Raw genomic sequence first — 26,913 nt, 5'->3', positions numbered from 1 at the left:
CTCTTCCCTTTGGACATCAAGGAGGAGCCCTCAACATCTAGTACAGAGCCTGTTATAGAGCCTGCCATCACCACAACCCCGGACAATGGATCCCCCTCACCTAGCAGCCTCAGTGACACCTTAGTGGCAGTAGAGGCACTGGGGAATAATTTCGAAGAGCTGGCTAAGTGGTTCCAACTATTTGAGAGCACAAACGCCAGAGATGTAATAGGATTCGATTTAGCTATGGAGCTGTGCGGATGTTACGATATCATCATCCGTAGACTGGGGAATGGTCTAAGGGATACATTTGGACAGACAATGTTTATACAAGGCCCACAACATGTCAAAGTAGCAGACCAAGCGCTGCAGTACATTGTGGCCTTTGTAAAGGGAGATGTTACCCGTGATTTGAAACCTGTCTTAGAAGAGCTGCTTTGCCAATCCGATAATACCAGAGACCTGGAAACTAAGACCATACGGACCGCTTTTGAGGAATTGTCCACTGACAGAGGCAACATATCTTCGGCTCCTCAGATTGGCGAGTCTCTTAAGGTACAATGGGGGTTTGTAGTCGAGTTAGTGTGTGCTCTCGTCGAAAGTATCCAGACCAACACTAACCGGTCTTTACCTGGGACACTTGAGAGCACAGGACATCAAAAGGATCTCACCTTCGCTAGGCAGGAAAATGTCCGATTGCAATCCGAGTGCAACGAGGCCAGGAAAACCATCGATAAACTAGAGCGTGAGCTGTCTATCGTGAGACAAACCGCTACAAATGAGGAACTATACAAAGAGGAAATCCAGAGGAAAGCACTGGAGAATGATAATCGCATCAGTGAACTACAAGAGTCGTACCACAATGCGCAGAGTGTAGAGGAAAACCTACAAATGAAAATAGTCAGGATCACACGTGAACAGGAACACGAGAGGTCCGCGTGGAGTGTGAAAGTACAGGGATTAGTCACTCGGTTAGAAACAAGCCAGTCAATGATCGACATTATGCAGAGAGCCCATCTAAAAGAGAAGGACACCCTTCAAGTTCAGATATGTACTCTGACAGCGGATAACGACACCTTGTCACAGAATGAGGCACAGCTAAAGACTCATATACAAACAACTGAGGCTAGTCACAAACAAGACCTCGATGAGACACGCGTCAAAACTGATGTGCTACATGTCAGTGTATCTCAGCAGAAAGCAAAAATTACAGAGCTTACTGACACCATTGCCAAATGTATTGCAAGTAACCAGGAGCTCCTTCAGACTGTGAACACACAGGATAAGGAACTAGACAACATGAGCAATCAATTGCAGATGTCTAAAATGACATTGCGTTCACTGGATCAGTTGTTTGGGTTTCAAATTGCCAATTGTGACCATAGCACTGTGGTAGATAGGATAACAGGTCAGCGAGCAGCATCGGTTGAAAGGATCCAGAGGGTTCTTAAAGGAACAGTTATCCAGGTAAGGAAGGATGATGATGACGATCACTGCTATCAAGAGCATATGGACACTGCGTCCGATACCAGTCAGCTGTTCAAAGATTATGAGCGTGAGATACACAACATCATACAACGTCTGAGTTCAGAACATGAACCCATGGATGTCAGCGGTTGTAGTTATACAAGACAAAGATGCATCAAAACCCCAGTAAAACGCAGACTATGGCCAATTGTCACTTTGGAGAGGAGCTCATATGACCACCCTGTGTGTAAGAAGCAAGAGTGTACGAGTGAAGTAAAACACGAAGCGAACCCTGAAAACACAGTGAAACCAGAGAAGCGAGAAGAGCCTAATCTTCCAGTGAAGATCGAGTCCCAGGATACCCCCCATAACAACAATGGTGACTGCTGTCAACTAAGAGGACAAGAGAATAGTAACCCCTCTGTTGTTAACGATTATAGCAGTAAGCACAGTAATGTCTACATGGTTGACATTGAACTCCGTGAAAATGATCCTAACGCTAGGAGACATATTCCAGGCTACATAGCACAATCACTGATAGACAAAGATGTAAAGCTCATCAATTTAGGATGTGAGAAGCATATTGACACTCTATTGAATGTGTTACAAGTATCTGAAGAGGTGTCTGAGTATGTAGTCAAGGCTCTGTCAGAATATAACACAAGCACCTGTCATTGCTCACAGATGACAAAACTCTCTCAGATACTGGAATGTAGCCTTTTTATATGTTGGCCCCCAGGGGATGAGCATGAGATATATGGAGCGGAATACAATGACAATTGTGTACATACCATCATAGTATACAGAGAGAACAGGGGCAAATTGTACTACCTGCTTGCTGTCAAAGGCCAAGGCTCTTACATATACAATCTTGCAAGGCTACCTTTCAAATCACAGTTCCAGGTACCCAAGCAGGCCTTTAGACACATTTCCGATGGTTCATGTCAAGGTCCAGTCGTTTCCAACCCGATACATAGTGTAGATACTATTGAAACTAGTCACCTTGTACTACACGGTCACTTATAGTTGGATAGTCTTCAACAAATTCCTTACTCAACATTGCAAAAACAACAAAGTGGTTTATTACATTTGTTTATTTTATATAGGGCAATCCATGTAATATACAATGCTTTTCTTTGCAAATGTAATTTGAAAGTACCATAAAACAGTTTATTCTTTACAAGGTAATATATACAATACAACATTACATTATATGTTGATAGGGTCATAGTATGTTATATGTTGTCTTTTGCAATGGAACATGACACAATAAAAGCATTTCATTTCACAATACAATACTTGCCAATAGGGCCCTTGTTATGGTTACATGTTATTCACACTACTGTATACAGTTTGCTGAGTTTTGTAATGGATGTAGAGCATTCAGAACAGGTGCTAGAGCACCTGCATGTTACATGGCCACAGTCTCCAACCCAGTCCTTGTGACTAGAACATGCATGACATGTAAACACAAAGTCTGGTACTAATATAAGGGGTCTGTTACAGGTGGACTGTGTTCTGCAGATTGGGCAGTCAAGGACACCATTTTTCTTGATCTTTCTTATACACTGCATACACATGACGTGTCCACATGTAAGGTAGCGGTTTGACATTCCCAAACAGCAGAGACAGGTATACGGGTTGAGGTGTAGCTCCTCCAGCTCATCCGGCTCATCATTGTCATCAGGAGCTATAAGGGTAGACACATAGGTTATACAACTCGTGTACACAAAAGTGAAGTGTACAGAACGTCGATTTAAGGGTATAGTTACAATAGCTATGTACAATGATCTACTTACCTGTAAGCACAACATTGTGATCTGATTCAAATTCCACCATACATGTATCTGTAGACACATAATGTGGAGACACACACTGGATATCTGAAACAAATCGACCATCTGACTCCACAACGGTGCTTAGGGGTGCCCATTGGTCGCTGTAGTACAGGGCAAGTGGTATACTCTCCGACAGCGAGTCCTCTGAGATGGTGTCAGTACGACTGGTCAATGACTGTGGTTGTAGATGTACCGACTTGCGAAGAGGCATGGTGTAGGGTCTGTGTCTCAGTACTCTGCCCTTTGTTTTTACTGTGATGTATTTCATGTTGTGGTAGAACGTGTCGACGTTGGTGTCCTGACCAATGTTCTCAGTGTAGGGGACCGTGTCTGCATATATCAGCATCATATTGTGGTTAAACAGCGCTGTACAAGGAGCCATTGCTGACAGTGCTATGTTGGAATCCCAGACGTTGGAGCATACAATCCCGTATGTCTTCATCAAGTCGTATATCCTCTGGGGTTCTTGACATTGCACTGTTATCATCCTGGTTGATGACCCAGTCAGTACAACAGTGACACCGTGTGTTTCCTATGGGTCACACATACAAACAATTGTTAACAAAGGCCTACACAGAGACATTTCATGTTTACTGTAATTAGAATGGTTTAGGGACTTACATGTCGACAGTGCAGCTTCGTGGTCGTCAACTTGTCTGCGACGGTCAATCCCTTCCGCATCGTCCAGTCGTACCCTTTCACTAATGCCACTGTGTTACTCAAATGTTTATAGAAACTGAGTCCTGGTCTACTGTCAGTGTGGCTGACACTGTAGGTGTTACTAACAACACCCAACGCATGTTTGTTTCCCAACAACGTATCCGCATTCCTCCATTATACTGACATTCGGTTCAACCCAGAGATTTTGCATCAAACGTACTAACTGGGTTATGTAGTTGGTAGCCCCTTTAGGTTGAATCTCAATGCAGATAACTGTCAAATGTCTAGTATCGTTGTATGTCCACCTGTTCATATACCACTTTGTGATGTTATCCGTGATAAAGTTGATGTGGTCCAGTGGGGTACAACACCACCGGATGAATATGGTAAGGTAGACCATAGTATTAGCGCTGAGCAGTAGACAGGCCAGACTTTAATGGATCAACGTAGTAGCCGAGGAACTTCTTATAGGGGAGCCCCATGGCCTCAACATGAATCATTAGTTCACCCAATGGTGAGGCTCCAAAAGTTGTAGCAGTGAGTGGATGCTCACTCATCACATCACAGCTTAGACATCCGACCAAATGCACCTGCATATGAGAGCACAGCCATCCAAACGAATCTACCCAATCCAGTCCATGTTAGGTATCTATGCTTTTTGTTAACTTCTTACATCTACACGTTCCGCTAGCGGAACGTCTGCTCCAATATCCAATGATGGGCGGGGCGCGAAATTCAAACTCCTCTAAATCCGAAAACTTACACTTTTCAAACATATGACTATGTTACAGCTATTTAAAGACAAGACTCTCCTTTATCTAACCAAACTGTCCGATTTCAAAAAGGCTTTACAGCGAAAGCAAAACATTAGATTATGTCAGCAGAGTACCCAGCCAGGAATAATCACACAGCCATTTTTCAAGCTAGCATATCATGTCACATAAACCCAAACCATATCTAAATGCAGCACTAACCTTTGATGATCTTCATCAGATGACACACCTAGGACATTGTGTTATACAATACATGCATGTCTGTTCAATCAAGTTCATATTTATATCAAAAACCAGCTTTTTACATTAGCATGTGACGTTCAGAACTAGCATTCCCACCGAACACTTCCGGTGATTTTACTAAATTACTCACGATAAACGTTCACAAAAAGCATAACAATTATTTTAAGAATTATAGATACAGAACTCCTCTATGCACTCGATATGTCCGATTTTAAAATAGCTTTTCGGATGAAGCACATTTTGCAATAATGTAAGTACATAGCCCGGCGTTACAGGGCTAGCTATTTAGACACCCACCCAGTGTAGCCTTCACCAAAATCACATTTCCTATAAGAAAAATGTTCTTACCTTGCTTGTTCTTCATCAGAATACACTGCCAGGACTTCTACTTCAATAACAAATGTAGGTTTGGTCCCAAATAATCCATCGTTATATCCAAACAGCGACGTTTTGTTCGTGCGTTCTAGACACTATCCCAACGCTAAATCTCGGCCACGAGCATGACGCAAAATATGACAAAAAATTTCGAAATATTCCATTACCGTACTTCGAAGCATGTCAACCGCTGTTTAAAACCAATATTTATGCAATTTATCTCGTAGAGAAGCGATAATATTCCGACCGGGAATCTGCCTGTCTGTAAACTGAGGAAAAAACCAAAAGCCGGGGGCGGGGCGTGTCACGCGCCTAAGGCTTAGTCCATTGACTGACCACTCAGCTTTTGCTCTCGTGTGCTTCAGCCAGGGCTTTGAATGACATCATTCCTGTTTTTCCCGGGCTGTGAGACTCCATTGTTGACGTGAGAAGTGTCACGTAAGAGCAGAGATCCTTTGTAAACGATAGAGAGAATCAAGAAGGGCAAGAAATGTTCAGACAGGGTACTTCCTGAACAGAAGCATCTCAGGTTTTTGCCTGCCATAGGAGTTCTGTTATACTCACAGACACCATTCAAACAGTTTCAGAAACTTTGGAGTGTTTTCTCTCCAAAGCTAATAATTATATGCATATTCCAGTTTCTGGGCAGGACTAATAATCAGATTAAATCGGGTACGTTTTTTATCCAGCCGTGAAATTACTGCCCCCTAGATGTAACAGGTTAACAAATGACACACATCCCACCCGAATACTGCTGACTCCTCCGACCAAATGCACCTGCATATGAGAGCACAGCCATCCAAACGAATCTACCCAATCCAGTCCATGTTAGGTATCTATGCTTTTTGTTAACAAATGACACACATCCCACCCGAATACTGCTGACTCCTCTGACCAAATGCACCTGCATATGAGAGCACAGCCATCCAACCGAATCTACCCTATCCAGTCCATGTTAGGTATCTATGTTTTTGTTAACCACTGACACACAGTCCACCCGAATACTGCTGACTCCTCCGACCAAATGCACCTGCATATGAGAGCACAGCCATCCAACCGAATCTACCCTATCCAGTCCATGTTAGGTATCTATGCTTTTTGTTAACCACTGACACACAGTCCACCCGAATACTGCTGACTCCTCCGACCAAATGCACCTGCATATGAGAGCACAGCCATCCAACCGAATCTACCCTATCCAGTCCATGTTAGGTATCTATGCTTTTTGTTAACCACTGACACACAGTCCACCCGAATACTGCTGACTCCTCCGACCAAATGCACCTGCATATGAGAGCACAGCCATCCAACCGAATCTACCCTATCCATTCAATAAACTACTATATTTATGTAGTAGTAGTAGTAGTACACAGGCATATGGTCAGACTTGATATTAATGGCGATAATATATCAATTGGAAAGGACAGAAGTGTCACCACCTGAAGCTATTGCCAGACCTAGAACTGAGATTAAAATGTCAACCTAGACTCAATTGGTACAATTGCAAGTAGGTGACCACACAGCTTCCTATGTTACTTTACTTTATAATACATACACACAAAGGGGAAGGTTACGTTATGTGTCCTTGAATGAGTTATTCGAATACAAAATAAAGTATGCCTTTACCTTATAATTGTTTAGTCCAATATCTAGGTATAGGTACTAGTGTAACGTTACATGTGAAAACCTGGAAATGTTTTAGATCCTACAGTACAAAGGTATTCTGACCTAACACTACGTGTGGCCTGTGCCTCTGACACTTCAGGTTCGGAGGCTCATCATTTGAAGACGGAAAAGTGGTGCTGGTGAACCCTTGTACACATAACCAGGCCTCTATCCCATACAGAGACAGGAGGACAGTCTCGCCAGTAAGGAGGACCAGCCATGTCTGGTACTATAAGCAATGTTCCTAATAACAGTACTTTGTACCACTCAGACAAGAGCCTCACTGACACAGACCTGTGCATATGGAGCGTGGCTATGGTCCTAATAATGGTTGTGCTGTCACTTGTCTGCTGCTTGTCTTACATATATGTACTATGTGCAAGGAAGACAAGATACACCAGACTGCCTTTGATTTCGGTGTGATTCTATTGTGTGCATGTGATGTTACTCAGTTGACCTGCTAATAAACAGACACAAATGTGGTTGTTGTGGTAGTGTTCTTTATTTGGGGTCACAACAAACAATGCATCAAGTATACAATGAATAGGACATGTTTTGAAATAGTGTATTATATTGGTTACACAGCTGAAGTGTGTTCATGGACATAGCCTAATGTCACATTTCAGAAGGGCTACACATCATCTTTCACTCTAGCTGGGTCCCGGTGTCACACGACCATCTCGATCTGTTCTGGTTCTATTCAGATGTACAGGTAGGAAGGAGTAAGAAACAGACAGTAAACCACAGTTGTATGTGTCAGGTGTAGCAAGGTAAGAGGCTATATGGGCCGGAGATATAGTTACCGTTGTCCACAACTGGAATCACAGAGGAGGCTGTAGCTTCCACGACATTGCCTTCATACTGGCAGGTCCCCTCGCATTTAATCTCATCACAGTAGCACGTTGTGGGGACATACACGGCGTCATACTGTAGCGAATGTACACGCGAACATGGTGTGTAAATAGGGGACGATGCCCGTTTGCTACAGGTCTTGTGAGTTATCAGCAGTGCTAACCCAAAAACAATCATCAACGGAGCCGCTATTAAGGAGATATTGAGCCAATCGTCATTGTTGTAAATCCACCAGTAACTACTGTAGTACTCGTCATGGTTGAACATTGTGAAGGTGAGATTGTCCGAACACTGGATGTACTCTACTACGGCTATACACAGGTCATTACCTAGAGGTACAGTGTGAGTGTTGGCAGATGTCTTTCCTTTAACACTTGTTTCTTGCGTATCATCAACATGAAATGTGGTTATATTTGTATAGCACAATGAAGACACAATGACCAATCACTATTGGTACATATGTCAGATATGGGGTTTATTTCACATATACAAAAAGATGGGTTACATATACATTGACATGATACAGATAACACCTTTCTGTGCTGCGGAGAGCCGTACAATCTGTTGTCACCGGGCATCACTTTGGGTTCGGGCCACTCTGGTTCTTTGCCTCTTTTCAGTTGACGCCGAGGTTAGTTCCACGACAAGGTCCATTTGCTCTATATGTGTCAGGATCAGAGTCATCACATAGACTGCGTGTTGAAAGTGGATAGAGTAAATACTATCTGCTAGGTCGTAAATATCTTTCATCTCAATGACACCATAGGGAATGTGATTGTACCCCTTGACAATCTCCCATGACAGCAACAGTTTCACTCGGTTCACATCAGCGTGACTGAGGTTGACCAGTGTGGTTGCCAATGTTGAACGTAGGTTCGAATCACAATACATATCATGCTTAGCCAGCCCTTCAAGGCCGTGCGCTTCGATGTCAGTGACTCTGAATTCAACATGGTGCTTTCGGAGTGTGTCCACGATAAGAGTCCAGGCAACCTCACTGCCCAAGTAGGAGTACATTTTATTCATCAGAGTCTCGGGATATTTCACAAAGGTGTCTGACTTATTCCTCCTAAGCATAATGCGTAGTGATTCTCTTTGTGTACCTTCTAGAGGGGTGTTTCTGTGGTCTTGTATTGTGGCAACCAGCTTCTGGAACATGTCTTTGTTTCTCATGAGGTAGTTGGCCATTTTGAATTTATTAGTCAGCTCCATGTTGTTGATCTACTATGGTGTCTCTCTGAGCTGTGGAGATGTGTAAGTGTATCTGCCCTATGAGACTGTATATATATATTATTTCACCAAGGTCTATCAGATGGAGAATACATCAAGGATCACGGCTCATATCACCAACCAGGGCTGAAGTGTCCTACCCATGATGTGTCTATGGGATCTGTAATATCCGACCAGGGCTGACTCAGCAGCCAGGTCTAAGACATCCGATGGGGTCGAATCACCTAAGTGTCTAAGCACTCTGACCGGGGCTACTGTGGTCAACCGTGGGGGATGTCTCCAACCAGGACAATGTAGTGAAAGTGTATAAAGTCTACCTACCCCAAAGATAGTTTGTATTTAACATTGTACACATCTCAACATAGGTTCCTACACAATAGCCACATCTGCAAGACATGGCTGTACAGTCCTATCTGACAGAATGGGACCAATGTTGTCACAGTGACAACTTCAAGCATGTGACCTTGGATAGGTTTCTAGCCATCTCACACAGAGAACTGATGGATGATTACGGAGCATCTTTCGCTACACAACATCGGAACCTGTGCAATACGCTACGAAAGGTGTTGGCGAAGAAACAATTTGTAGATCGGAGGCAATGCACTCCATCTGCCCCAAGGAAAAGACGACCCTTGGAAGTCGACAACTTGTCGTGCAAGATAAAGACCCTATCAATAAGGGATCGAGTGGGAGTCAAGAACCTAAGTTTCAACTGTTCTCCCCAAAGCACAACCCCAAGTGTCTCCAATTGCAAGGAACGTGTCTCGGTTAAGGATCGACTGGGTGTCTCGGTTAAGGATCGACTGGGTGTCTCGGTTAAGGATCGACTGGGTGTCCCTATGAGAGCAAGGAAAGGGAGACAAGAGGGACGAGTCCGGTTTAGACCGGTGCACAGGATCCGTAACGGGAACGCAGAGTCTCCAGATACCAGCAGGTCCACCCCTGGAAACTGCAGCTATCGAGCCAAAGGATATCGAGCCGACTTAAGCAGAATCGGCTACCCTGGGTCCGGAGCTACCTCTTTCAAGAACGCTTACAAATGTCGCCGCAATCTGGTGTATGTGTGAATGTATGTGTGAACCTGTCCTTGTGCTGTGATGTTAAAATAAAGAAAGCATAGTCGAACACTTTGTCAATGTCCGGACTTTATTTTGTAATAATGATACATCAACACAATAAACATCATCCAAGGTATACGAAATAGAAATTAGTATCAAACAGAGACAACCTGATATTATTATAACACAGAACCTTGCATGTACAATATATGACAACATAACTCTATTACAAATAGTACAAATAAAGTCAGTTCAGCCCTAGTTTGTGACTTGTGTGGAGGATAATAGATGTAGCTCTAAACTCAGCCGTTTAATAGGCAGAAGAAGTTCAATTTTCATCAGCCAGCAACATGGCCAACATTTGATTCAGGTTTAACGGGTACCCGGTCTCCTCTTGTTCGGTCTCATATGTCGATGGCCATGTGTAATCGCTCTCTGACCACACCATAGTCCACGTGGGATGTATACTCTGGGGCTGGAAACTCTGGAGCTGGACTCCACACTGCCAGTGGTGTTTGTAGAAGCACTTTGAGCCAAAGTGGCAAGTACCAGGACCTCGATCATAGTATCGACACGGTTTACTTGCAAGGAAATCTTTGTAAGTCTGTATCAGTTTCAGCTTGTCCTCTTTATCTTCGACCCATTGATCACTCGGGATGAAAAAGTGCGACCTAGTTCGGCACTCCGGGCACAATTTAACGGTTTTGATATCGTGAGATTTCACCCTTCTCCACGTGCGGATACACTCCAGGCAATAACAGTGGCTGCAGTTGGGCAGAATTCCGAATCTGCGCTCCCTCGGATTGCCTTTTTTAAGCACCACCTCCAAACACACACCACACACCATGTCGCTACTGCGCCGGGTGGCACCGGTGGGACCAGCGGCAGCCTCGATGCTTGACGTATTGTACTCTGTGTTCTGTCTCTCCATCGGTATCACCTCACTCGCACAGGCCATCGCATCTGGTCTAGTGGATGCTGCTGCTGCTGCTGCTGCTGCTGACATTGCAATCTGTGGTGGTTAGCCTCACTGAGGTCGTCAGCCCCACTGTTAGTGTTCTTAAAGAAACAATATCCTCCAAACACGGGCCGTGTCTCCAACCATTCTAACTCAGGGACTGCTATTGTAGACTGTTTGATATTACATATAACAATGACTGTTTATTCAACCAGGTTAGCTCAGGGAGTGATATTATACAATATTTGCTATTACATTCAGTGCCTTGTAGAGGCTGCGTTGTGTCATAAAGTTATATATATATTAAGGACCGGTACTATGGTTACGTGGTCTACTCACACTCACACACTCAATACTCCTCCTCACTGTCAACGTTTGAGTCATAACACCCATTGCTAAACAGATTCTTTGGTTTAGGCTTAGTACTTGGACCCCTCATGGGCTTCGTATGGGAGGATTCACTAGCTTGGTGCTCAGTCAGAGCTGGATATAACTGTTTGGTGGTGCATTGCAAAGCGAGGCGTTGCTCCTGTGGATTGGTACAGTCAACCTGTCCATTATACTGCCGGACATGCTGCTGTGGCCGAGCCTGAAGATGTTGCTGCTGGGGATACAGATGATTCTCTAGAGGTTGAGGTGAATGCTGCGGCTGGGGAAGGTACTGAGGGAACCCATTCGTGAAGCTTCCTTCTTGGCTAGGTGGAGCTGAGGGGGGGTTTGTAGACCGGAGCCAGCTCCTGGGTATATCGCCTAAGGGATATGTTTTCATCTTGGGCTCACACAGACCCATGCGGATCATGCGGTTAATCATCATACCCTGCTGGTTGTATGTCGTCGGGCCAGCTGAAGTGATACAGTAACGAAACAACAGATATATGTAGTATCTGGAGAATTTGCCAGGCTCTGATAATATCGGATCAGGGATAGGTGCTCCGCTGCGCGCAGTGCTACAGCATTCCATGTGATGGAGAGATTCCACATCACCTCTGGGTATATACAAGGTATCTGCTCTCTTCCACATATCTCTCAAGACCTGCAATGTCATCTGGAGAGTTTCTCCACTCTTCAATCCACTGTCTTGGAACAGACCCGTAGCTGGCGCTCCTGCCACGATCAGGCACTCGAACAGTGATACGGAAGCGTGTTCAGAGAACACGATCTCTCTACGAGCTGAACCGTTCATCTCCTATTTACTACACCTGATGTGTTACAGATTAGTAGCCTATGTCATAGATGTCAGGACTATCGAAAGGAAATGGCCCAGCTAAGGCACCAAACCATAAGCAATGCCGAAAGGTTGCTAGGACTGGTAGAGCGTTACAATTTGTTTCACGTTAAGACCTTGTGTTATAACGATGTTGAAAGCGTGCTGGCGTGGATTGGGGTAAACCCTGACAACTTCACCTTCAGACAGAACGAGGACACGGTAACAGTTCTCAACAATGTTATCACAGAGCAAAGTCTCACAACTGTCGGAGTGGTGAGCATCTCAGATGAACCTCAGCTAGAGGGTAAGGATCGCATAGTGGTATACATAAAACGAGACTCCGCACCAGCGACCGTGTGCAGTAAATACGACTCAATCGTATTGTTCAGGGTGATACAATGCAGTATGAGTGCCCCTTACTCTCCAGAGCTGAACAAGATGATAAGGGAAACACAGAACCTAGTCCACAATCGCAGGACGCCCATATTCCCGACGTTTGCGAGTGCTACACTTGAGGACCTCCAAGCAATGCCTCAGCAGGACCATCCAGTGATAGATGGCTGCTCGAATATGAGCTACAAGACAACTACGCCTAGGACAGCCAAAGTGACTATAGACAAATTTGGGCGAATGTACAAGCCTCTAAGCCCTACCGAAATCGGCCGTCGCTGGAGCATCTACACTGACATATCAGGGCCGACGGGGTCGAAATGTGAATTTGACATAGAAGACTTGGTGTCCAGACCGGACATGGTGCTAGGTCGAGGAGGCTTTGGGGTGACCGTTAAAGTTAACGATCACCTAGTTGCAAAGACCAACCTTTTTCCGGAAATGGTGGACTGGAGTGTTCCTTTCATAGACAATGAATTTAGTCGCTATGCGCACATTGCCTCGCAGGTGGAGGAGGTGATGATCGGCGTGTCAATAAAACACCCCAACATCCTCCGCACCTTCGGAGGCTTTTGGTGTGACACGCCAGGCTACCAATTGGGAGGTAGAGCAGTTATAGTCATGGAACGAGCACTGTTCTCGCTACAGGAGTTCATGTGGCGTATACAAAACACCTCAGTAGTCCCCATGGTAGAACTGGACACTCTCCGAGGGCTTGAATACTTGCGATCGAGAACCATCCAGCACAGGGACTTCACACACAGGAACGTCTTGGTTTGTCACCAGCCTGATAGAAAGGCCATACCCTTTGCTTTCAAGATCAGCGACTTTGGCACATCATGCAACTTCTCTACCCCAGATCAGCCTCGGGGCAACCGCACTAACATGGCCCCCGAAGTGCTGTGGTGCTTGAACTCAGCAACGGGGAGCGACATATTCAGCTGGTACTGTGTGATGTGGGAGTTACACAGCCGCTCGCCCTTGTTCCAATACAAAGGTTCGGACCAAGAATATTGTAAGATGACATACGCTGCCAATCTATCTGATATGGTAGGGGTTTACAGACCGGACGACGATGAGACTTTGGACATACGCTACATGAGATCGATAAGCGCTAGCTTTCTCCAAGCTAAATACAAACACACAAGGCCCAGCGCGAGGACTATACGCAACAAACTCTCTGCCATTGGCTCCAAGATAGTGGACAAAGCTTTTGTCCACATGGGAGTGCTATGCATTACCCTGTTTCCTCAAGAGAGATGGTCTCCTTCCACACTGCTTAATCTCAGACGATACCAGTGTTTGGCGCTAGATGTCAAGGATGCTCAGTCCCCGTCCACACAGATGCCCTTGTCCGTACAGGTAGGGAACTATAGGTCAACCGACATAATAGTGGCCAACGACTGTGTCCCCAAGGACCTTACTACACTTGTGGAAGAGCGATCGGCAACACGATTCCCGGTTACAGTGATCGGGTCCGATCCCAAAGTGTACTACGGAATAGACCTTATCAGGTTGGCTCCTGATCTTATCCAGCCGTACAGTTGGTACTCGAGCAAGGTCACGGAGCTCGAATGTCTATACAAGAGCAAGTATAGCAAACGCAAGGTTGCTGAAACAGACAATCAGTCCGAGGTCAGACCTTCCAAGATGGCTCCCGGGGTGTACGTAGACCGTCCAGACGTGGGTACTTCGAACCAACACTGTCCACAGCAGCAGCTTCATCCTCGCCCCTCCGTCATAATAGATATGAAACAGACACGCAAACTGACAGATGAACTTCATCCCGTCCAGTCCAAGGAGGCTTACGGTATGGAAAACCCAGTCACCCCTGATGAGGGGCCCGTGTCAAGGGATGTATCGCTACTGGATTTGAATAACCTTGAATGGAGTAATACCTTGGAAGACATTTTGAGCTGTAGCAATTTGGGTGATGTGATAGTCAACAATGTCAATTGCAATATAGCGTCTGTGGGTGATAACTCTAACAAGGCTCTAGACCTCACCATAGGCCAAGCGGGAGCCAGTGTGAACAACCTCATTGTCTGCCCGTCCCAGGGGCCTATCATTGAAGCCAGTGGCAAGGATGCATCAAACCCACCCCGTAGCACACTGGCCACAGTCAAGGATATCGGTGATGCTACACAGGGTAGGGTGAATAATATGAGAGGCAAGATGATCACGGCTCTAGACCTCACCAAAGGCCAAGTGGGAGCCAGTGTGGACAACCGCATTGTTAGCCAGTCCAAGGGGACCAGTATTGACGCTAGTGGCGAGGGTTCACCGAAACCACCCAGCAGCATACCGGCCACAGGGCCAGCACAGGATATCGGTGACGACATAGAGGATAGGGTGAGTATGAGAGGCAAGAGGATCGAGGGCGAGATAAACACAACCATGGTCATTCTGAAGAGTACCAACGAGAAGGAGATAGCACGCTTCAAAGACTGCGTGGTTATCCAGTCACAGAGCATGACCCAAATGCACCCTCTTATATTTGCTGGTCCTAGAGATGGATTGTGTAAGTGCTCTATGAGCAAGGATGTGTTCATCTTCCAATACGCTCAGTTGTTTGATGACTGCAAGCAGGTGTTTAACTGGACTGTCGCAGACTCACCTAACTCGGTATACGCCTTTCTGCTACAAGTGTTTTTCACGCTCAAGGCGGCCCTAGATGCGAGGTTGCTACCTACTCACATGACAGAATGGAGATACATCCTTATCGGCAAAGGAGCTGTGATGATCGACATTGTCCCTTATCTGAGCAGGAACTTCAACAAGCCATCGGCCTCGATGTTCAGTGACCAATGTAAGAACTTGACCAGTCTCTGTGCTACTATGGTGGCAAAGCACTTACCCGACTCGAACCTGTGTAAATGGCTTTGTAATCTCGGTAGCGGCACGTCTACCTCGCAGGTACTGACCGACTCGATCGAGTGGTTGAGACAATTCAATAACGGAGAAAGGACAAGTCCACACCTCTTAACTCTACTCGGTAGATACTTCACGTTCAGAGATTACACATCCGAAATACCAGACTGGCTAACATACTTGGGTGAGAAAGAAGACGCTCGTAATAGAAGCTGCGGCAAACTGCTGGTATACGGAGAACCTCAGCCTTACAGAGGCAACCAGACAGCAGAAGGCCCAGGCGACACTAAGCTGAGTACACTGGTTAGGAACATAGTGCTAAGGATGAGGGTGAAGATATTCGGCTCATCTAGACTCGAAGTGACGACATTAGATTGTACGCAGGGTTTGACAAAGGTGACTCTGAACGTCTCGGCCCTCTCTGGGATTGCCAGGATAGATCAACTGGACCGGTCAACAGAGTTACTGACTGACAACGGTAGCTGTTTCACACACGACTTAGTCTCCCAGATCGAGTCCAAATGGGCCCCAGTCATATTGTTCACAAAGTGTAAGCGACAGGGACCCGTGCAGGAGTTCACGCTCAACTATTACAAGATGACAATACTCATGGTTCTAATGAGCCTGGAGGGGTCTGCTGTGTTATCTCTCAGAGAGCTGTTCAATGGCGTGATGACATTCAGCGTGACCGAGTACTAAATTACGTAAAGTACTAGATAGCCTTAACTGCTGTCGACTGTGTCACGGCGGCATCTGTGTCGTTGTTCTGCCAAGGGTGATTGCTCTCCCTGGCCCACATTACACTATGCGCGGCTTGATCAATTACGGGGCTTACTGCAGCATCAACAGCGTTGTCCAAGTGCTGTGTTGGACACGTGAGCTGCGGGACCTCATTCGACTGGTCGATGATCAAGATCCCCGGTCTCCTAATACGGTGGCAGTGAGGCTGAAGTGTCTCATCTACGATATGACCAAAGGCAACATGTCCCCGTGTGATCCGAGCTCACTAGTGTACGCAATGACATTGTACAGAGGAGCCCCCTTCGATGTTCAGGAGGACTCAGACGTGGTCTTCAAGTGCATCATCAACGCTCTAGCAGACGACTGTGGGGCATCTAAGAGGATAGGTTCTTTGTGGGACATTGAGAATGAGGACCGTGTGCGCTGCCTCCGTTGTTTCACTGTCCAGTCCACACTCAATAAGTCCAACACGATCACAGTGTTGATAGGCGATAATCTCCCCACAGAGCTGCAGGACTATATCAAATTGTACACTGACAACAAGTTCACCACCTGTGACTACCATTGTACACAATGCCACACAGGAACTCAGATTGAAATCACCAGCAAGGTAGTGACATTGCCGCAGGTTGTGTGTATGAGGATCGAACGTGTTAGGAACATTGGCAGAGATACCACTGATATAGTCAAGACAGGCACAAGGTTTGCTTTCCCTGAGACACTGGACCTGAAATATATCATGAAAGAACCTGAAGCTCCGGTAGCTACTGTATACACGCTGTACGCTGTTGTAGCCCACCGTGGTACTCACTACTGTGGACATTACACAGCTTATGTGCGAGACGACAACGACATTTGGTATCTCGCAGACGACTCTCATGTCAGAGTGTGCTCTTGGGAAGATGTCAAGTCAACCTACGAAGCTGGATCTATGCTATACGATGGCATAGCCTATATGCTCATGTACCATAAACAGCTACCCCACTGTGTGACATGAAGGATCTGTACATATGTAATATTATATATCAGTATGTACCTTGTATTTCCTTGTTGTATCAACTAATAAAGGTGTGATGCAAGTACAATTATAAGCGTCCAGTGTTATATTATAGAAGGGCTATAATTACATGCATGCAGGTGAAGACAGATGCAAAGACACCACACAAACAGATCCTGATGCATGTACAGTGTTTAGCGCAAGTTTATTATCTCATACAAGGATGGGTATACATTTCGGTATAGGGCAGTCACACAGGTTAAAACATTTCCATATCAAAGTAAAGACATTGGTATCATTTCATCACAAGATACCTATCCAGGGTATTGACAACAACCTTGGGTTCCTCCGCTTTATACCTCAAGGTTGAATGCGTAGCTGACAGCACTGCTGAAGACGTACACGGTTCGTCTAACTGTGAGACAGAGACACTGTTAGCCAGCCCCTCTAAATATCGTATAACGTAAGCACTTTTCGGCCCACGTACAGGCTGCTTCTTTATTAGATGGGAAGACATAACTGTTATCACATAGAAACAAAATATTCAGTTTCACCAGAGTACGTTTCAGATGCGCTTACACCTTGCCCTTGCAGGTTGTTTGTCCAGTCGAGCATTAAAGTCCAATTCGGAATCGTTCTCGGACTGAGACCCCGTGTTCGCTTCTGACTGGCACTCTGACTTGGCAGCGGATGTAGGCTCAGAAGGATGGGTATGGTGATACTCTCCGCGGTCCTCCTGATCCGAACACTGGCGTTGAGTGGTGTCCGCTAGCCAGGCAGCTTGATCAGTGACACTGGCTGCCTTCCCCGCATCTACATGTAACCTGTGTTCTTTGTCTCGTGACACACCAGACCTCCGATGTGAACCTGTAACACCTTGGAGGTTGACAAGTTGCTGGGGGTTTGAAACGTCCTGCTGAACTAGGGACCTCTCGGCTCCTGGGTTGTCAAGGTTCTCCCGGGGCCTATTGACAAATGGGCTTTTTTGTATCTTCTTAGGTGTGCGCACGTCCTCCTGCTCTGAGTCTGTATCGATAACTGGAGAGCGAGTGCTTTTTGACTTGGAACAAGGTACCCTTTTTATACTTTGCTGAGAGGGTCCCTCCCGTTGGTAGTCGTCCTCATCTTCTTCAGGATCGGACAGATTGTTTTTGAATCGGTGTGAATCTCGATTGTGGGTTTGTATCTTGGTCTTTGCAGTTTCACACCTTGTGTTAGACTTGTCCAGTCTCTTTTTAGCACGCACTTTATCTTTCCTTCCTACGAACTTGAGAACCGGCTCTTTACATCCCTTGTCCCTCCTGCTCCTTTTAGATTCTCTCTTGTGATGCAAGCGCTTGGGTTTTGTGAGTTTGACACGCTTGCAATCTGGCCTTATAGAATCCTCCGAGTCAGATAGCAGGGTGCGTTTATATATGCTCCTTTCCTCTCTCAACCCACTACAGCTAGTCGTAGAGGTATGGGCATCCTGTTCGGACTCTGATTGTGACCAGCTGTTATGCCAATGTCCCCACTTAGCATTCTTGGTTTTAGACTTAGCCAATTTTGCCCTATTTTTCACCTGAGCACAGAATGCATCATCCTCCTCTTCCTCTTCACTGCTATGTTCGTTGCCAGTAGATCGGTCATTTATGAATGAGTCACTGTAATCATATTCGTCAAAGGCCTCACTGTTGTCATAGCCCATTGTAGCCTCCAAGTCGTCACCGGGGATGTTACTCTCATCTACATTACAATCTTCCTCTTCGCTGGTGGCTTCCTCTGCTTGGCTCAGCCAAGGGTGGTCATCATCACCACTGCACCTGGGGGGCAGGTTGTGAACTTGTGAGTCGTAGTATTTTTTGAAACCCTGCCCCCATGATAACTTTCTGCCCACTGACTTATTTGACTTATAAGCCGATCGATCCCGATTTACCGGTTTGGTCATCTGCAAAGGACTTTGCTTCTTAGCACGTTTGCCAATGTGGGTGCTACCGGAATCTCGTTTCGCTCTCTCGGCTCCATGCTTCATTGATCTGGACAGGTTTGCAACAGGCTGAGCCGAATCACCCCTTCTGGACACGTTTGCCCCAGGTTGAGCCGAATCACCCCTGGGTTGATACAGGGTACCCTGGAAGGATGCTGATATCTTGCGTCTCCAATTGTTGGTGGACATACACTCTAAGCTATCAATCAGGGCTTTGCTGAGTCTGTCCTGCAAGCCGTGGCTCTGAAGGGTATTTACAATGGTTTCGTTTTTGCTGACCCAATCTGCGAGGATGTCCCCGTGTCTTTTGTCCAAAAGGGTGTTATCCAATCCGAGGAGAGTACAAACAGCGTCTCTCCTGAGACTTTCATCTTTCAACCAAGGTTCACTCAGCAGCAGAGTGGGAAGGTTCTTGATCCACGTCGAAATGGGAATTGTTTCAGGTGTGACTATAGAGTAACAAGTGTCAGACTTCTCACTGTCACCAGTCCCAGTTTCCTCTTTGCTGTGCTTGTCGACATGAGCCGGATTCTTAGAGGACATATCAGGGTCTTGCACTTGGGTAGAGTGTGGTGAGGATGATTCGCTATCTGTATCGCACCTCTCTCTCTCTCCCTCTCCTACCTTCAGGTATTTCTTTAATTTGTTGTGATATGTGCGGAGTTTTAAAAATAGCACCTTGGCAGTGGTATACATCTTTACCAAATCCTTGTCCTTCACCTTGCTTGTATCGTGTTTGATCAGAGAGTGCCAGGTCTTTTGGGCTTTGGCTACGTTGTCAGGTGTGTGGGGTTTAACCTGTTAGGGTATAGGGGGCAGTATTGAGACTTTTTTGAAAAAAGATGTGCCCATTTTTAAATGCCTCCTACACCTACCCAGTAACTACAATATGCATATACTTATTATATATGGATAGAAAACACCCTAAAGTTTCAAAAACTGTTTGAATGGTGTCTGTGAGTATAACAGAACTCATTTGGCAGGCAAAACCCTGAGACAGATTCTGACAGGAAGTGGATACCTGATGTGTTGAATTGACTTTGAGCCTATGCCATTGAAAAACAAAGGGGGTGAGGTATATTCTGGCACTTCCTATTGCTTCCACAAGATGTCCCCAGCCTTTACAAAGTGTTTTGAGTGTTCTACAGTGAGATCTGACCGAATAAGAGCCATGGAACGTGATGGTCCATCATTCACCCTGGCGCGCGATTTGATGGTGGGTACTCTCATTCCGAAACGTTTTAAAAGAAAACCCAATGGTCCGCCTTGAATTTTATTCATGTTCTGGTTAAAAAAGGCCCTAATGATTTATGCGATACAACGTTTGACATGTTTGAACGAACGGAAATATTTTTTCCGTTCTTGAAGTGAAGTGAAGTCCGGCTGGCTTAGATCATGCGCTACAACACGGAGGTTTTTCGACATAAATGATGAGCTTTTTTGAACAAAACTACATTCGTTATGGACCTGGGACTCTTTGGAAGTGACATCTGATGAAGAGAATCAAAGGTAATGGATTATTTATATAGTATTTTCGATTTTAGATTCCTCCAACATGGCGGTTAGTCTGTATCGCGATGCGTATTTTTCTGGCGCAGTGCTCAGATTATTGCAAAGTGTGATTTCCCAGTAAGGTTAATTTAAAATCTGACAAGTCCATTGCGTTCAAGAGATGTAAATCTATAATTCTTTGAATGACAATATAATATTTTAGCAATGTTTTCTAATATTAATTAATTATTTTGTTGTCATGACTTGACTGCCGGTATTGGAGGGAAACGATTTCCTGAACATCAACGCCATAGTAAAACACTGTTTTTAGATATAAATATGAACTTGATAGAACTAAAAATGCATGCATTGTCTAACATAATGTCCTAGGAGTGTCATCTGATGGAGATTGTAAAAGGTTAGTGCATAATTTTAGCTGATTGTATGGTTTTGGTGAAGCCTGTCTTTGAATCGACAATGCATTGCACACCGCTATTGTCAATGTACTCTCCTAACATAACCTAACTTTATGCTTTCCCCGTAAAACCTTTTTGAAATCGGTAAACGTGGTTAGATTAAGAAGATGTTTATCTTTCAAAGGCTGTAAGTTAGTTGTATGTTTGAGAAATTTGAATTTGTACATTTATTTGGTTTCAAATTTGCCGCTCTTGAAATGCACCTGCAGTTGATAGGGTGCGCCACGGGGGGAACGCTAACGTCCCAGGTAGCCTCAAGAAGTTAAACAGCTCTTCACGCGCTGAAGCCATTGCAGGATTTCCATCATCGCTACCATACTTCCGTCGCATGTATCGGCACGTAATTTGAGCCAACTCTAACCAGTCCTTGCTCATCTGCTGCTCCACCATACTGGCACGCTTCTTTTTTACTGCTGTGTGAATGATCTTGTCAGAGGAGTACATGTTCCAGAACATTACATAGTCTTTCACCTTCTGAAGTGGGCAGTGTAGTAGCTCTGCCACGGCAAACGCATTGGGGATCTTACAGCCCATATACACAATGGCCAGTTCTACCACTTCCACCATGATAGGGTCACTAATCATACTCTCCACGTGCTTTGGTATGTAATTGCACCAGCTGGTTGGATTCACACGCTTGATGAACGCTGTCAATGCGGGATTGTGTATCTCCTGATACATTTCGGTCCCGGTGATAAACGTGTCTCTCTCAAGCTCCTGTAGTGTGTCATTCCAATTGCTCACCAGCTCACCGTTGCCCTTGACGCATGATTGCTTCACGGCCCTGCAAAACCTCACAGTAGTAGACACGTACAATTCAGTAGCCAGAGCCTGGCTCTTTCTCAGTACGACGACAGGTACCAGGTTCACCCGCTTGCCATCCAGGAACTTGCTGCTCCTTCTAAAGGAGACAGTACGAGGTTCATCGTTCTCATGAATGGAAGTGCTTTAGGTCACATATCACTTCATTGTCCGTGAAACAATCAACTCTTGTGTCCCTCTTTTTTTTCAACATGTCAGCCGAAGCAGTGCCTAGTACGCAGCACATGGGGGCTATCTCTTCCATGTGAGAGACTAGAACCTGGGCGGACATTGTGTTGTCCTCCGTGCGTAACAACTGGACAGGCTGAATCTGTTGAAAGGAAGGGGTGAGGGCTGTAGAGTGAGTGGGCACCTCCAGGGTCAAGTCCCAAAAATCGAACATGCTACCAGTGACAGTTTTCAGCAAGTCGAGACTCTCGAGTCCCGGGACAAATAGTACCTCTTGGACGAAGTATGACTTCCCATTGCCTTTCCCATTTTTGGGGATGCCAACGTTGTAGGTTCCAATCATGGACCTGTTGCTGTCGCAGTAGACAAAGTTGTGTTTTTCAGAGTACTGTGTGACCACTGGAATCACCTTCTTACCCTTGGGACTTATCAGTTCTTTAGTCGGTATAAAGAAGTTTGTGTAGTTACCGTGTGCCAGTAGCACGTGCTTGACACCAGCCTTGTCTACAGCTGACATAGACTCAAAGCCTGTACCACTTTCAATGTCCACTAGGTCCATCAGCGCAAGCAATAACAAACGCGATGGTTGTTGTTCCTGTATAGTGTTAGAGTCCTTGATTACCATATCCCTGATAATCTTGTAGATCGTTTTTGGTTTGTACCTTTTCTCTCTCTCCGAAAGCGCCTGTTGCTTACACATCATCAGGTGGACCACTTTATCAAACAGTCCTTGTGTACTTTTACAAGTGAAGACATCTTTGTGATCCGATTTGTAATACCAAGGAGGGTGGCCTGCCACAATATATCTTGTGGTTAAACCTGCCATGGTCGCTATGTTCAGTATCTATCTATGTCTATCACCTCTTATAGACGGTTGTTGTGTTTCTTTCATATGAACCAGCCGTTAAATAACAGGTAGCCCACTGTAGTCTGTTGGGTAGAATGGGAGCCTGTTAGACCTCTCTCAAGCTCTCCAGAAAGTGGAGATGCCTTATGTAGGGGAGTTTACATAGCAGTCTGTAGTGACATCACCTGCAATCAGAGTAACTCAACACTGGTTGGTTATTGGACCATGACTGATACACCACACAAAGACTCTGTTATATGAGCATGACTGTATTACCCCTGCTACAGCTGAGCTATCTAAGCATGGCTCATGTTTCCAAACCTGGTTCAAAGGTCCATCTGAGAACGATTACATCTATCCAACCACACCTCATGTGCCCAACGGGGCCATGGCTCATGTTTCCAAACCTGGTTCAAATGTCCATCTGAGAACGATTACATCTATCCATCCAATCCTCATGTGTCAAATGCGGCCTATTATTCCCTCCCACACTTTATGTTTCTCTCTCTCAGTTCCCTCTCTCTCTCAAATGCGGGCTATTATTCCCTCCCACCCTTTCTCTCTCAGTTGCTTCTCTCTCTCTGAGATTTGGGCTATGCTTCCCTCCCACCCTTTCTCTCTCAGTTGCTTCTCTCTCTCAGATTTGGGCTATGCTTCCCTCCCACCCTTTCTCTTTAGCTCTCATACATGAGTTTGCTCTCACTCTCTCTATTCTGAGGAGTAGGCAGCTACAACATTGAGATTCTCAGCGGACTGAGATACCGGACAACTATCTTTGGCTGACATGGACACGAAAGCTGTGTTAAAGTGTGAAGACAACCTAACCACCAAGTGCTGCTCAGGGTCCGGTGCACTTTAAAAACTTCAAGCTTTGACAATTTGTAAATAATTAGACAAGGCACAAGTTCACCCTAGCCCGGTCAAAATGTAATGGTTTGTACTCTGACATGGATCTATGTATGTGTATGTATGCAAAAGTGCTTTGTTGAATAAAACCCCAAAATAACAACCAAGAGTATTATGCTTTTTATTTCAATATCCAATATCATTACTTTATATGACAACAGACTATATTACCTATTGCATGGATAGCACTGACATTCAATAAGACAGAGTGTAACATTATAAAAGAAAAAAGTGCTTTGTTTACACGGGAGATGTTCACCCATGCCCAGTCACTGACACACTGAGCGCGTTGTGGTTCTGAGACTATGAACTGGGCGGGGCTACCCTCATGTGTCCAATGGGAGCTCTGTTGTCTAACTTTGACTGGCTCAAGTTTATTCCCTCCCACCCTTTGTCTCTCAGTTGCTTCTCTCTCTCAGATTTGGGCTATGCTTCCCTCCCACCCTTTCCCTTTAGCTCTCATACATGAGTTTGCTCTCACTCTCTCTATTCTGAGGAGTAGGCAGCTACAACATTGAGATTCTCAGCGGACTGAGATACCAGACAACTATCTTTGGCTGACATGGACACGAAAGCTGTGTTAAACTGTGAAGACAACCTAACCACCAAGTGCTGCTCAGGGTCCGGTGCACTTTAAAAACTTCAAGCTTTGACAATTTGTAAATAATTAGACAAGGCACAAGTTCACCCTAGCCCGGTCAGTTGAATACACACGGGAGATGTTCACCCATGCCCAGTCACTGACAGACTGAGCGCATTTTGATTCTGACACTATGAACTGGGCGGAGCTACCCTCATGTATCCAATGGGAGCTCTGTTGTCTAACTTTGACTGGCTCAACTTTACTCCCTCCCACCCTTTCTCCCTTCTGGTCCCCTATCTTTGAAGCCAATGTCTTTGACAATTTGTAACTAATTAGACAAGGCACAGGTTCACCCTAGACCGGTCAAAATGTAATGGTTTGTACTCTGACATGTATCTATGTATGTGTATGTATGCAAAAGTGCTTTGTTGAATAAAACCCCAAAATAACAACCAAGAGTATTATGCTTTTTATTTCAATATCCAATATCATTACTTTATATGACAACAGACTATATTACCTATTGCATGGATAGCACTGACATTCAATAAGACAGAGTGTAACATTATAAAAGAAAAAAGGCAGTTGATTACACACGGGAGATGTTCACCCATGCCCAGTCACTGACACACTGAGCGCATTGTGGTTCTGAAACTATGAACTGGGCGGAGCTACCCTCATGTATCCAATGGGAGCTCTGTTGTCTAACTAATTTATGTATTTATTTTCTCTCTCTCTCTCTCTCTCTCTCTCTCTCTCTCTCTCTCTCTCTCTCTCCCAGCTCTGGGGTATTCATCCGTGGCCTGTTTACTCCACCGCTGGTGTGTTTTCAACCTAGGGGTGCTTAGCAACCCATTACCACTTAGCATAATGTGGCTCTCTCGGGAGTTGTTCACTGGAACACAGTCACTGACAGACTGAGAGCATTTTGGCTGTTGGACTATGAACTGGGCGGAGCTAACCTCATGTATACAATGGGAGCTCTGTTGTCTAACTGTGCCTGGCTCAAATCTTCTCTCTCTCTCTCTCTCTCTCTCTCTCTCTCTCTCTCTCTCTCTCTCTCTCTCTCTCTCTCTCTCTCTCTCTCTCTCTCTCTCTCTCTCTCTCTCTCTCTCTCTCTCTCTCTCTCTCTCTCTCTCTCTCTCTCTCTCTCTCTCTCTCTCTCTCTCTCTCTCTCTCTCTCTCCCAGCTCTGGGTTATTCTTCCAAGCAAGACTGTCTACCCCACCGACTATCACAGGAAAGCAGTTAAATAGCAAGGTCTGTTCCTAGGATATTAACACACTTAGTCTGTCTCAGCACTGGGAAGAACAGCAGGTGTCTATTGGAAATGGCTGGAATGGAAGTGACATATGGAAACTGGCGTCTGTTGGATAGATCATGGCTTTCATTTGTAGAGTCACTGGGTGACAACTGGTGGGGTTCTGTGTCTGAGCAACAAATGACATCTTTCCTGAATAGACCCGATGTGAATGCTGGAGCTTTTGCCATATCGGAATACTGTGGAGCGATGCCCGGAGGAGTGTGTTCATGTATGATGAAGACAGATGATTATGTTATTATCTCATTCGCCATATATGTCATAGGAGGCCGTTACAAATGTACCGACTTCCTAAAATGGGAATACAGTCAACCTGCAAACATTATAGAGGACATGATTGCAAAATACCCAGGAGGGTACCTGATGGCTAGACCGAGATCCATACATGGTGGTCAAAGTGAGTTCCCTTGCATACGTGTAGTGGAAGAGATGCATACCATGATAAAGTCACTAAAGAGTGCATGGTGGGGACTGTCTTTTGGGCATTCAACAAATGGAAGGTCCTCAGGGTCATGTGAGCACACTGCCTTGTTAAACGACCTAAAAAGTATGGAAATGGAAACAAGCAATCCTGCTGCAGCAATATGTTACATGGATGAACACCGTTCTGGGTACCTGTTTGACATTGTAACAGGGAAAGGAAAGGGATACAAAGTGATGTTCGACAGGTCTGGGTTTCGATGTGGGGCCAATCTACACTTCTCCAATATAGGAGAGTTGATGGACTACATGACAAGGGCTAAGAATGTACTTTTTGTGCCACGACCTTCCCCTTAAAGTGAGTGGAGACACTGACAATGATCAAAGGACACAAGAGGATCCAATATGCTCAGCACAAGGCTATAGATATGAATAGTGAACTCTTTTCAAAACATACTCTGTGTAAGCTATTCTATGATTATCTCTCTCTCTCTCTCTCTCTCTCTCTCTCTCTCTCTCTCTCTCTCTCTCTCTCTCTCTCTCTCTCTCTCTCTCTCTCTCTCTCTCTCTCTCTCTCTCTCTCTCTCTCTCTCTCTCTCTCTCTCTCTCT

The 26,913-nt window shown here is 45.3% G+C and overlaps 2 protein-coding genes and 1 long non-coding RNA gene across 3 annotated transcripts; 2 read left to right on the top strand and 1 right to left on the bottom strand.

Annotated features, from left to right (window-relative positions):
* Positions 1–822: 822 nt before the first annotated feature.
* LOC115164033 (uncharacterized) lies at positions 823–4,154 on the bottom strand. The gene is made up of 5 exons (XM_029716166.1): positions 3,246–4,154; positions 2,951–3,136; positions 1,713–1,738; positions 1,360–1,515; positions 823–864 (listed from the first exon to the last, which is right to left on the bottom strand). The coding sequence occupies exons 1-5, from the start codon at positions 3,769–3,771 to the stop codon at positions 823–825; spliced, it is 936 nt and encodes a 311-aa protein (XP_029572026.1). The 5' UTR covers positions 3,772–4,154.
* A 12,217-nt stretch (positions 4,155–16,371) lies between these two features.
* On the top strand, positions 16,372–17,304 carry LOC115164032 (ubl carboxyl-terminal hydrolase 18-like). Its single transcript, XM_029716165.1, has one exon. The coding sequence runs from the start codon at positions 16,372–16,374 to the stop codon at positions 17,302–17,304; it is 933 nt and encodes a 310-aa protein (XP_029572025.1).
* A 6,470-nt stretch (positions 17,305–23,774) lies between these two features.
* Positions 23,775–25,019, top strand: LOC115164086 (uncharacterized). The gene is made up of 2 exons (XR_003869872.1): positions 23,775–24,662; positions 24,911–25,019. It is a non-coding gene; the product is annotated as an uncharacterized LOC115164086 (long non-coding RNA).
* The last annotated feature ends 1,894 nt before the right edge of the window (positions 25,020–26,913 follow it).

Source organism: Salmo trutta, chromosome 27 (assembly GCF_901001165.1).
Source record: "Salmo trutta chromosome 27, fSalTru1.1, whole genome shotgun sequence".
Classification (NCBI taxonomy): Eukaryota; Metazoa; Chordata; class Actinopteri; order Salmoniformes; family Salmonidae; genus Salmo; species Salmo trutta.
The sequence above is the reverse complement of the archived record's forward strand: the minus strand, read 5'-3'. Positions and strand labels throughout refer to the sequence as shown.

What these genes read in the sequence shown, in the direction of transcription:
- LOC115164033 (XM_029716166.1), bottom strand. Translation starts at nt 3,771, where the DNA reads ATGATAACAGTGCAATGTCAAGAACCCCAGAGGATATACGACTTGATG. An exon ending in TCACAATGTTGTGCTTACAG is followed by an intron (nt 3,137 to 3,245) that starts GTAAGTAGATCA and finishes CTACCCTTATAG; the next exon opens with CTCCTGATGACAATGATGAG. An exon ending in CTTCGTGTTTTACTTCACTC is followed by an intron (nt 1,516 to 1,712) that starts GTACACTCTTGC and finishes ATCTTTGAACAG; the next exon opens with CTGACTGGTATCGGACGCAG.
- LOC115164032 (XM_029716165.1), top strand. Translation starts at nt 16,372, where the DNA reads ATGCGCGGCTTGATCAATTACGGGGCTTACTGCAGCATCAACAGCGTT.